Raw genomic sequence first — 12648 nt, 5'->3', positions numbered from 1 at the left:
GAGACGCTTTCTGCCTCACCATCGTCCTTGATTAAACAAATATAAACGTAATTTGTTTTGTGACAGGCTTTATGCTGTTCCTATGGACCTAGTTTATACGTAAGAAAATCCTACACCATATTACGACCGAAAATCATTTCACGTGGTGCCATGGTTTTTGTCTTTCTTTAAGGTCTTGATAAGGTAAAACGTGACTACTGTTAACATTATAGTCGATTGAGCCATGTATTCTTAATTACAGACAAAAGATTTATTCAAAATACACAAAATTACATGTTCCGGAACAAAGACTGGCTAAACGGCTCTTTCATACGCTTTTGTTACTTCAAAATGTCTATTGTCTCCCATGTCGGTGTGGTCTCTAGGTTGTCAACAATAGCAATATTGATTATTCAGTCAAGTTCGAAATTCATTTTGTATTTGGATATACTTGGGACCACTGCTGGACTGGGGCTTCAGCCCAAAATTTAAAAATATAAAGCACCAAACCATTAAATGTCCAATCTTATATAACATATATACATAAAACAGTGAACCGCTATTTAGCCTCACAAATACACCGATTTTTGTTCTCGCGGAATACATTCGAAAGATATTATTTTAAAAAAGGTTCATGTCCAAATTCATGGTGCAGTTTTTAATAAAAGATGTTCAGTAACTGTATAAGGGTTTACAGTCTGATATATCACTCAATTAAAGAACTGCGTCCCATACTCTGATAATTTACCTGTCACGTCATCAGGTCAAGCGAATGCTATTCTCAGTCATTTCATCATTTTTACAGCACTCAATTTTGTACATGATGGCGAATAATTAACTTTGATAAACGAATACAAGTAACATGTTTTCTATTTCAGACTCTCAGACTCTTGTACATTGCTCTTTTCTCCAATGCTCATTTCTTGGTCTTCATAGATAATGAAGCATGTTTACCCAATGTACATGTTAATGCTTACATAATCATAGCTAGGCAGTTTCTAAACTCTTCTAACTTCACATAATTCCAATCTATTTATAGCTTCGTACATCGGATTTTTCATGTATCTTACAATCGATTTCCAACACACTTGACGAAAACAAAACAAAACAAAAACAACATGTATTCTTCAATTCGAGCGTCTTACTCCACTGAACTTTTGTTAAAATTCTCGTCCGTTGGCTTTGCCGAGCTCTCTGCCTTTTCTGCACTTGTCTGGCCATCTGTAGGAAAGTAAGTGGCGTGTTATGTAACTATCGCAAAGATAGATTGACTTTTGTGTGTAAAAAGGAAGCAATATTTGTATTGTTATGGTCCATGAGTAGCTATTAGGCAAAACTGCACACCACTGGCATCTTCGGCATAATACCGGGAAAGTACATTTGATAATCGACCAATGACAAAATAACGAAATTGTAACAATATTTCCGCAAAAACTCATCAGTTGTTATTAGCGATTAGTTGCATCTTTTCGCAGACCAATCAAGGCAGAGGTACATGTACATAAACATTAACATAACGGAATTTGGGATAATTGGATCTTCACATTTTTCAGATTTCTCAAAACTGTAAGGTATCACATATCTGAGCATTGCTATATAATTACAAATTACTCGGTGAACAAGTGTATAACTTAACAAGCGACCTAGCGGCCGATATAGTTCCGCTGTATTTACGTAGAAAATAACTATTTTTGACACATGTTGATGACGAAGGTGGAAATCTTTGACAGCTCATTTAAGTGAGCAGAAAAAGTGGCTAAAATAGCTGCAAAAATACACAATTGAAGATTTCATCATAATTTGAAAATATCACATCGGATCATCCCTAAGAACACGTCAACCAAAAGCTATCTAATGAGTAATGTTTTTGAGCATAAAATATTTTGACCAAAAATGGCAAAAATTGCCCCAAAAATACAAAATTGCAGATTTCATCAGAAATTCAATATATTACTTAGTTTATCTGTAGAAAGCTGTATACCAAATTTCAAAGCTAGTAGAGCAGTACCTTTTAAGAAATACATTTTTTGACCAAAATGGCAAAAATTGCCTTAAAAATGCAAATTTGCATATTTCTGCACAAATTGAACAAATCTTATATAGATCATCCCTAGGGACATATGTACCAAATATCAAAGCTATCTGACGGGTAGTTTTGAAGTAGAAGATGTTTAAATATTTTTTTACCAAAAACGACAAAAATTGCCTTAAAATGCAAATATGCAAATTTCACAACGATTTGAACAAAATCTGACTGAAGTCACCCTAAGTAAACTGCATATCAAATTTCAAAGCAAGCGGACAAGCGGTTTTAGAGAAGAAGATTTTTTACTATAAACGGCGAAAATACAAATATGCAAATTTCACCATGATTTGAACAAACTTAAGTGAGGTCACCCTAGTAAACTGCATGTAAAATTTCAAAGCAATTGGACTTGCGGTTTCAGAGGAGAAGGTAATTGTTGACGGACGACGGACGACGACGACGACGATGGAAGACGACGGACGACGACAGAAAATCAATCTATTTAATAAGCTCCGCGTCGCTGACAGCGGAGCTAAAAAACAAAGCATATTTGCAGATTAAGCCGACGTAATTTACACTCATATTATCCCGAATTCGTTACAATCGTGTTTCATATTAATTTCTGGTTTTCAAGATGCAGCAAAAAGATATAGGAGCCAATCCTAATAATTTTCAAAGGCACAAAACACCTTCATTACCTGACGGCATGTTTTCTCTCCATGTTGTCCTCCGGCGGTAGACATAGATTGCAATAATAATTATAATCACTGCTATTGCAATTACCAACGCAGAAACGGTCCCTGCTACCGCACCGGCGTTCACTCCATCTGCATGGGATAGAATAGCGGAAAGGTAACAACACTAAAATTGATATCGGTAAAAAAATAACTAAAAGAAAATTTAGAAGCTCGGTAAAACGATGTCATTATTATTATCATTATCGCCATCATCATCATCATCATCATCATCATCATCATCGTCATCATCATTATCGTCATCTTCTTCTTCTTCTTGAAGGTCGTTATCAACGTCTTCGTTGTCGTCGCCATCGTTGTCGACACCAAAGCAATAAGAGCAATAACGTAATTATGCACTGCCACCACGACTACCTGTACGACCTGCTCCTACATGTAAATCTACGTAGTCTATGATCACATGCACAGCAATCTATTTCAGTGGCAGACACTACATTTCATCGGTCAAATAGACTCACAATGAACAATACACAGATATATTTCCTTTAAGCAAAATGTATTCTTTTTCCGCCCTTGAAAATCTCTCACAACATTTCAGTGGTCTATCGTCTGACTGATGGGCAGAAACGTTTCAGTTTCATTTGTGTTTAAAGAAGAGTAATAAAGACAATAGTGTGAGTCTAACGTCACCGGAGATTCTTTAGATCAAAATCGAGTATGGGCGTACGTTGAGTCCCATGTATAATTCCTGGCTTACCATCAGGCTTTCTGATTTCAAATTCCCGCTGATCTTCTGGCGGGACCCAATTCGACGCTTCGCATGTGTAAGTGCCATAATAGTCGTCGTCGGCGACAGTAACAGACAGTGTACTGGTCGAGCTGGTATCCCTCGTCGTAGTCCCGCTAATCACGAGATTGTCGTCCTCGCCCGTTATTTCCTCATCGTTGACATCTAACCAGATAATATCCGGGGTAGGCAACCCTTCAGCTGTACAGCCAAGGGACTGCGTATCTCCGATACCGACTGTAAATTCAGTGGTGCTTTCTGGCAATATGCTTGCAGAATCTTGAGAGAAAGACCAAGAGAGAGAGACAGACAGACAGACAGACAAGCAGACAGACAGAGAAGGGAGATGGAGTGAGAGACAAAGACAGACAGACAGACAGACAGAGTATTAAGTGAAATTGCCCATTGCTGATTGGTTGCTATTGCCTTATTTCGATCTTTGCCAAAATGTGGAATAGTAATGAAACATTAAGTGTCATTTCAATGACAAATGAAAATATCGTAAATGAAGAATGGCATCTACTGTTAACTTTGCCTACATCGAAAAGGACCGAGCCTTGGCTCGTTGTTAAAGTCAGAGTCAAGTCAGTAGTGACGAACTGATGTGATGAGTCTCCTCTCTCTCTCTCTCTCTCTCTCTCTCTCTCTCTCTCTCTCTCTCTCTCTCTCTCTCTCTCTCTCTCTCTCTCTCTCTCTCTCTCTCCTCTCTCTCTCCTCTCTCTCTCTCTCTCTCTCTCTCTCTCTCTCTCTCTCTCTCTCTCTCTCTCTCTCTCTCTCTCTCTGATATTCTACGTACTTACAATGCACGACTATATTATCCAGATCATGCCTAACGTCTTCGTTGTCATCGTAAAATTTCGTGTAGAAAGTGCATGTATAAACTCCGGCGTCTGATGTACGGATATTGGTTATTTCGTGCGTTAACTTGGTACCAGTATCCTCCTCGATGATTGATTCGCCATAGGTCAAAGTTGACCTGTACGGGTCTGGATTGCCCTCCTCCGCATTGCACTCAATGATGACATCGTCCCTTCTGCGATATCGGATGGTATTGTCGTTATGGTGACGAGTGAGGAGTCTGAACAAAAGAAGACAGTCGTATGAGAAGTCACTTCCGATATTACTTTTTTTGAATATTATTCATTATAATTACATAACACATACTATAATCTTTTTATTATTGATAAAATATAAGTTTCTATGCTTAAGTATTGCTCCCTGTCCAAATCATAACAAGGTACAAAATCATACTAACACTGGACGTCAACTTGAGTCGAACCACTATCACTCTCTTCTGTGCCGTCATATACACATTGGTAGCTGTACAGATGTAGTCCCCTGAGTCGGATCGATCGACAGCGGGGATGTTGTAACTAGATTCACTCGAGAGTTCACGTTCGTCTTTTGTCCACGTGTAACTTGACGGTGCTGGGTTAGCATCAACCTCACAGGTCAGGGTAATGGCGTCACCTTCCTTGCACACGATTTGTCCATCTTTGACGCTCGGGGGATCTGGGAACAGAAAGAAGACGCGATAGCAGCTGGCTGAAATGTTACCAGTGATTAAACTGGGCAGAAATAAATTGCAACACGCCTCATCTCAACAATCTTTCCCCATTCGTACATTAATTGTTCCTTGGTCTAGACTTACTGTGGGTTGAAACGCCGGAAGAGACAGATGATGGCTGACAGATTAGCAGACTATTCTGTGGCTAATAGTCCAGAATAGCTGTTGACTGGATAAGTTTTAAAGTATTGTCTACGCTCGCACTCGCCCTAGAGCGCACTGAAAAGACGAGCGGTGTGGGCGCCTGAGGAACTCTGTATTTTTTTGTGAGAAAAGACGATACAGTGCGTTACAATCTGAAAGCATATTTTCTGGCTGTATTTAGGTAACATAATGCGTTCTCAGCTTGAGAGTAAAACATAACACTGTTTCCCATAGTGTATGATATAGTGAAGGAGACGGTGTCGGCTAACCTCAGGCCCTAGGACAAGTAACGTATGCCTTTACCCTAATTACCAGTCATTATATATTGATGCCATTACACAAAATGAAAGCATTCGTCTATGTATATTGATTTCTGTGAAACAGGGCTTCGTGTATATTGTATAATCCGACACCTTTTTAACCCGAAGATATACAACAACGACTCCATACATTTGCCAAAAGTGTTAAATAAAACAAGAAACTCGATATTGTTATTTCAAAAGCGATCAATTTATTCAACAGTTAGAGTCGGGAAGAATTTCGTGTGAATATAATTTTTTTTTATCTTGTTATGTTTAACATTCATTTCTACATTTTTGCTGATCTAAAGCTTTACGATTCCAGAAGTGATTAATTCGTTGTTTACAAACGTTGTTTTGCCAGGCTGCATACTGGCGCCGCTGAGATAAGGTCTTGTCTCAGAGCAAACATAATTATGCTATCCCACACTGGGCGCACAAGAGATAAGTCAGTTGCTAGGGCAGTGAGTCCTTGTTAATCATTTCAATAAACTCTGACTTCTGTTTTTATTAAGTCTTTTTGTCACTCACGGCTCTCACGTTGCTATGTTTATACGTATGGCGTAGCTGATCACAGTTACCTAGGTCGAAACTTCATAATCAAGCTTTCATTTCTTGAGCAAGGCTTTTAAGCTGCATTTTTTCCGAGCGCGACAATAATGTCAACCTGAATGATGTTCACTGAACGCAGAAAGCTTCAGGTTTTTCCATGAATCTAAAATATATTATGTCTGCTTTTATGTAGGCACAACCCATGGTGTCGTTCATCCGTAATCTGAGTTCGTGTCTTGAATAGAGACCACAATGCGGAAGACAATTCTTTTGGGATCGTGTTGTAGAGATCCAAAGCCCATTAGCCCTGCAATGTCTCTTCATCACTTCTTCTTTCGATGGGATCGCCGGTTACCTCAAAGTGTATTTTTTCGGGACTACTCAAATGTGTATCAGATGCTTTTGATTATCATCTTGACATGTGAGGTACCTGCCTACCGCCATATTGTGCTCTTTTGAGCGACGTTCGGTTTAACCTTTTTGTCAAAGCCAACTTGCGTTCTATAACTTGCACGTGGCTCTTAGTTGTGTAACACCATAGGCCAGTGGCATGGGTACAGTCTTAGAATATATTGGTGGCAAAACAAGTGTAGTTCCCGGTGTCGGCTGGATTAACCTTGTCGATGTGGTAAGTGCGTCTGTTTGACAACACGATGCCACATTTTGACCTACAATGCGTCATAGGTTAAACACTCGAAACACAATTCAGAGTAAAAGATTCGTCTTCCTAGTGTTTTCCACAGTAGGGGTATCTGAAATGAGAGGACAATAGTTACTGTCTTTTTGTCGAGTTTCAGTCCTGGACCGTGTCGAGTAATTCGACAGCCTGCTAAAGCAAAGGTTTACGTGTGACTCAGTGTTTCTAAACGTCCGTACAGATACCAAAAGTGCCAATTTTAATTTTGTCACGGCAGGGGCACTAAACTTGGTCTTGCAATAAAGGTTTTCATACCCAAAGGGCATACAGTACTTATTTCCTCACATTTTTGCCCTGAGTAGAAAACGTCCATCGAATGAGAAATGGACAGAGAATGAAAAACCAGAATGTCATGGTGATTGCAGTAGAATGCAAAGTAAATCACAGAAGGCTTATACTCACCCTGAAGTTAAAAGACAGGATAACTCCACCAAGCTAATATAAAATGTGTTCTTCTTGCTCTGTATCAAGGTTAACCATCACTGCCGGCCGGGGTCTCCTGAGTTTTGCGTGCCAGGTCAGAGTAACATTTTTGGCGGTCTTGCACAGAACTGTCTGGAGTACTTCGACTTCTGAGGGGAACTGCGGAGTAAAATGCAGAGCACATTTTTATTCTAGGCAATGATTAGTAAAGCGTGTTGAATTAACGAGAAATAAAATATGATATAGAAATGTATGGACTTACGCTTTACGTCAAGATAAAATTATACATTTGAGGATACGAGGTAGTCGTCCAAAAACGTGTTTTTCGTAAAGCAAAGGTAGACACCAGCTTCAGTTCTCAAGATGTCGTGAGCTGTTTCAATGCCGTCCAATATGTTTACACTGTAAGTCCGGCAGGTCTTGTCGGAAGACTAAATTCTTTGTAACATGCGATCTTTCTACGAGCAATCATGCATAGCTGAAAGGACTAACACAATTTTAGAGCTGACAACCCTTGATACATTGCAGATGGACACATCGTTACTGTAAATAATGCAGATTTTAAAAACTAACTTGCCACTGTGTCGACACGGTGGCAGAGCAAAAAGAACACATTTTATATTAGCTTGGTGGTGTTATCTTGTGTTTTAACTTTAGGGTGAGTATGAGCCTTCTGTGATGTACTTTGCATTCTAATGCAATCACCATGACATTCCGTCTGTTATTATCTGTCCCTTTCTCATTCGCTGGACGTTTTCTATTCACTGCAAAAATTTTGGGGGAAGTGTTGTATGCCATCGTCGTTGTTATCGTCGTTGTCGTCGTCGTCTTCGTCGCCGATGCTGTTGTTGTTGTGGTTTAATACCGCCATTGAATTATGCCGACCATATACAATTCACATTTATCGCGAGATTAGCTTTTATTTTGATTGATACTTCTTAGCTCAAGTAGTCGCATCAGACTGAAATATTGTCTTATTTTCAGGGTCAAATGAAAACCGATGGATGTAACGATTGTAATAATCGTTAGCCGTATACAATTAACCAAATCACCGGAACCAGCTGTATTTTGCACTTTAGCAAGATGCCAGGCCCTCCACCACCCTACACCATGGAACATATCTTGATGTGTGATCCCACGGAAATATGATTCCTTCATCGCTTAAACTATTGAAAAAAATTCAACCACCGAAACTTGGTATCAATATTAGCAAACATCGTAGTATCAAAGGTCTGACTCTAGCTATTTATTTAAAAATTTATCTTATCACGTTTCAGACACATTTCGACCCTCGGTGGAAGACCTACCAAAGTATTTGATAACATTTCAATTACTCAACGTCATATTCCATTCACCTAAGTAACTGTGACATATGACAAGACCAGAGTTCACGGTTTTGTTTCGTCTTCTTTCTTTCTATAGGTTTCAGCGAATGTCGCAGCAAGTGTATAAGCCCTTAGTTTTTGTCATTTGATCTCCTCCACAATCAGTGTAAATATACAAAAAATTAAATCAAATTCTGCATGGGGTTAAATTTGAGACCCCCTGGTAATGTATTTGCGAGCTTTAAAGTGCATGATTACAATATCTTTAAAAAGGCATTGTTCATTACACCTACGTAAGATGGTTATATGATTTACTAAGTGTGACGCACACCGCACCGTAAATATATGAAATTCCTCGGAATTATAAGATCAGAGGAATTTTAAATAGCATACAATGACAGCATTTGCATCCGGGGAATGCAACACTTTGTACGTAGGAACCTTACGCTGATAGAAACAATAAGATTGGCACTGAGACAGGATTAAACAGTGCACCCTAATAATACGATGTCATCTATTCGTAAACTTATCGACTTAATAGCAAATTGGGATATATCTACTTGTCTATCTCTTAATCAATCAGTCATCAATCAATCAATTATCTATCTATCTATATCTTTCTATCTATCTATCTATCTATCTATCTATCTATCTATCTATCTATCTATCTATCTATCTATCTATCTATCTATCTATCTATCTATCTATCTATCTAGCTATCTATCTATCTATCTATCTATCTATCTATCTATCTATCTATCTATCTATCTATCTATCTATCTATCTATCTATCTATCTATCTATCTATCTATCTATTTATCTATCTTTGTATCTATGTATCCATGTATCTATCTAGCTAGCTAGCTATCTACCTACCTACCTACCTATCTAGTCACCAAGTCACCTACCCACCTACCTACATACATACCTACCTATCTATCTGCTTGCCTACCTACCTACCTATCTACCTACCTACCTACTGAGCCATTTAAACAGCGTCAGAGACAATCTAAGGACATCAAAGCCCTTTGAGAATGCGTCTCTAAGTAAGCAAGACTTGGCGACACGAAAAATACCGAATATCGCAGATATCCAAATAATAGATGATGTTAACACTTTATCATTCGGTAAAATACTTACACTGAACGTCAAGGTAGGCAACGTCATGGCCAGAACTATTTGTGTTATCGTAGAATTCATTGGTAGCTGTACAGTTGTATTCTCCTGAATCCAATCGATTCACATTCTCTATGAAGTGAGTAGATTCATCAGAGACAACTTCATCGTTTCTATACCACTCGTATAGCGAAGGCATTGGGTTGGCGTCAGCATGACACTGCAAAGTAACCGACTCGGTTTCCTTACAAACTGCGTCATCACTCGTGACAACAGGAGGATCTGCAATGGAATGGTAAATTATTGAAGTGGCGATTTAGGTGCTTTTCTATGTAGCCTGACTTCTTCTGAACGATCGGGTGCATTACTAACAGAATGACCTGAGGCCAAAGGCCTGAGTGTTTTACTCAATCACATGACAAGCGTATTCAGCATATACAGCATGTTAGATTAGTTCAATAGAAAGATCTTCAAAATAGTGAAAAGAAAGATAAACTCACACTGTACGTCTAGGAACAGCGTCTCGCTGTCATTCCTCTTGACTGGTCGTAAAAAGTGTTAATAGCTGTACAATTTTGTTCGCCATGTAAATCTAATGTCACGTCAGGTATATCTACGATGTAATCGTTAATGATGTCTCCGTTGACGAGATACCAAGTGTAGTCAACTTCTTCGGGTTTGCATCAGTGACCCCGCAGGTCAGTGTGACCTCTTCGCCAACCTTGCGTGTCACAGTGTCATCTAATACCACTTCCGGAGGAACTGTAGTGTACAATATAATACAATATCATTTCCACAAATTACAATAGTTTGGGTATCAAAAGATTAGACAGAAATATGCTAACAAGGTATTATCCGCCTCTGAAATAGAAGACTTAAACTTTTGCTCAAACTTTTCAGAAGGAATCTTTCAATAATTCTTTTTCACAATCAATAATAAAAATCGGCAACAAATTTGCAACTCGAGAAATAAATCATCCAAAATGTACCCGTACTTTAAATTCAAAATGGCCACCATCCGCCATGGTATTTTCGTTTTTCGAAAAACAAAGCCGTTGAAATGTTGTTTTTTTTCGCCAGAAGCTTTAAAATGAGTCCCAACAAGAGCAAGATCAGAAAAGATAATAATTTTTGAGTGTCCAAAATTTTGTCTCCGAGGCTAGTTCTACATTTATAACAAATATTTAAGCAAGCCGTATAAAGAGGCAATATGAAATTTTTGAACTTACATTGTACGTCAAGATAAAATGAATCAATGGATGATCCAACCGAACCGTCCCAATATGTGTTATTCGCAAAACAACTGTAGTTACCATCGTCGCTCCTGAGTACATTTACGAGCAAAAGATCACGTCCAATAACCGGGCCACCGTTCGGGTATTCCCAGTGTACAAACGCTTCTGGATTTGCGTCAACTTCACAAAAGGCTCGGTATGTCCTGAACTCGACCGTGGTATACCCCGTGTCGTCGACTATTGTAATGTCTGGTCCGTCTTTTTGAAGAAAACACATGCAATACCATAATAACTTTTGACGTGTTACCAAATAGTCTCCGGATGGATGCATCGAAATGAACTAAAAGCTGTTTTGAGAAAGCCCGCTCACACCTCTGTGAATAGATATCTCGAATAGATTGTTTCATTTAAAAATCTCACATGGTTTGAATAATATATAAGTGTCATCTTTTAAGGTATGTAAAGATGTAATTCGTTAGTCGAGATTTTCTTTTGACATTAATTTTTGCTCAAAGACTTTGTAAGAGACCATTCTTTTTTTAAAAAAATCAAAGAATTAAATATCAGTGGCATCAGTGTTAAATTTGGCAGTAGAGAAAAAAATAACTGATTGAAATTCAAAAAAACCGCCATTCATTTGTTAACTCTATTGAAAAAAAATTGTTTGCAGCAAAATAAATCACTGAACGTTGTGTTATTGCTTGGTACTTCTGCTCATATGCAGATGTTATACTTATCTACGGCATAAGTTATATATCAACACCACTCCATAAAACTTACATTGGACATCAAGTTGTGTGACACCGTAGCCGGTGGCGCTTGAGCCGTCAAAGAACACAGTGGTAGCTGCGCATGTGTAGTTCCCTGAATCAGAGCGATTCACGCTGTCGATGATATAGGTAGATTCAGTCCAAATGACGTCACCATCTATAGTCCAACTGTACTCCGATGGCGTCGGGTTAGAATCCGTTTCACAGGTTAAAGTGACGGATTCGCTTTCTTTTTCTACTATTTCTGCGTTATCTACCAAAGGCGGATCTACGATGGAACGAGATACGTGAACTATTATTGATGCCTGCCAAAAATAGCAGAAAGCTTGTCGTACAACTTATATGACAAGACTTCGTTCGTTCCGGGCAAAACAGGCTAATAAACCTTACTGTTTGTTCTCCGCGCAGACAACTTCAAATTTTAGTTATTCTATCTAATTCCTACATACACGAAATCATTTAAAAGGGGCAATTTTGTCAAATCTGGTAGAGTACTGTATGTGAGGCTTCTAGTCAGCGTCACGTGTTCTGAGACCTAACGAGAAAATAAGATGGCGGTTGTCTTACAACATTATGGACAGTTATTTGAATTGTTAAAGTCAAAATTCCTTAACTTCAGAAAGTTAAGAGACAGGCGTAAAAATAATTGACTGATGAACACAAAATTAAAGATCAACTTACACTGCACGTCTAGGTAAAATGATTCGTTTGAAGATCCCTCAAATCCGTCCCAAAGTGTGTTATTAGCGAAACACGTATACACCCCACTTTCGATGCGAGTTACTTCTTCAAGTAGAACTTCACTGCTGACAACGATGGAATCATCCGGGTACTCCCAGTACACGGAAGCTTGCGGATTCGCGTCTACGTCACAGGAAGCTCGGTAGTTCATTCCTTCGATTGTGAAATGATCTGTCTCGTCAACGATGGTTATGTCAGGCCCATCTTTGTAATAGACGAACAGAGGCAACCATGTGTAAGATGGATTACTCCTAAACGATTCTCACCAACAACAAAGACGCCCTCATTCGAC

At 38.8% G+C, this 12648-nt stretch overlaps 1 protein-coding gene and 1 long non-coding RNA gene across 2 annotated transcripts; both read right to left on the bottom strand.

The window, feature by feature from the left end:
- Nucleotides 1-2708: 2708 nt before the first annotated feature.
- LOC139126206 (uncharacterized) lies at nt 2709-4506 on the bottom strand. Its single transcript, XR_011550493.1, has 3 exons — nt 4288-4506; nt 3458-3766; nt 2709-2832 (listed from the first exon to the last, which is right to left on the bottom strand). It is a non-coding gene; the product is annotated as an uncharacterized lncRNA (long non-coding RNA).
- Nucleotides 4507-4691: 185 nt separating this feature from the next.
- On the bottom strand, nt 4692-9861 carry LOC139129199 (cell adhesion molecule 4-like). Its single transcript, XM_070694837.1, has 2 exons — nt 9635-9861; nt 4692-4999 (listed from the first exon to the last, which is right to left on the bottom strand). Exons 1-2 carry the CDS (start codon nt 9807-9809, stop codon nt 4692-4694), a joined length of 483 nt encoding a protein of 160 aa, XP_070550938.1. The 5' UTR covers nt 9810-9861.
- Between the last annotated feature and the right edge of the window lie 2787 nt (nt 9862-12648).

The sequence above is a fragment of the Ptychodera flava genome, chromosome 3 (assembly GCF_041260155.1).
Source record: "Ptychodera flava strain L36383 chromosome 3, AS_Pfla_20210202, whole genome shotgun sequence".
NCBI lineage: Eukaryota > Metazoa > Hemichordata > Enteropneusta > Ptychoderidae > Ptychodera > Ptychodera flava.
This window is presented reverse-complemented; position numbering and strand designations above follow the sequence as displayed.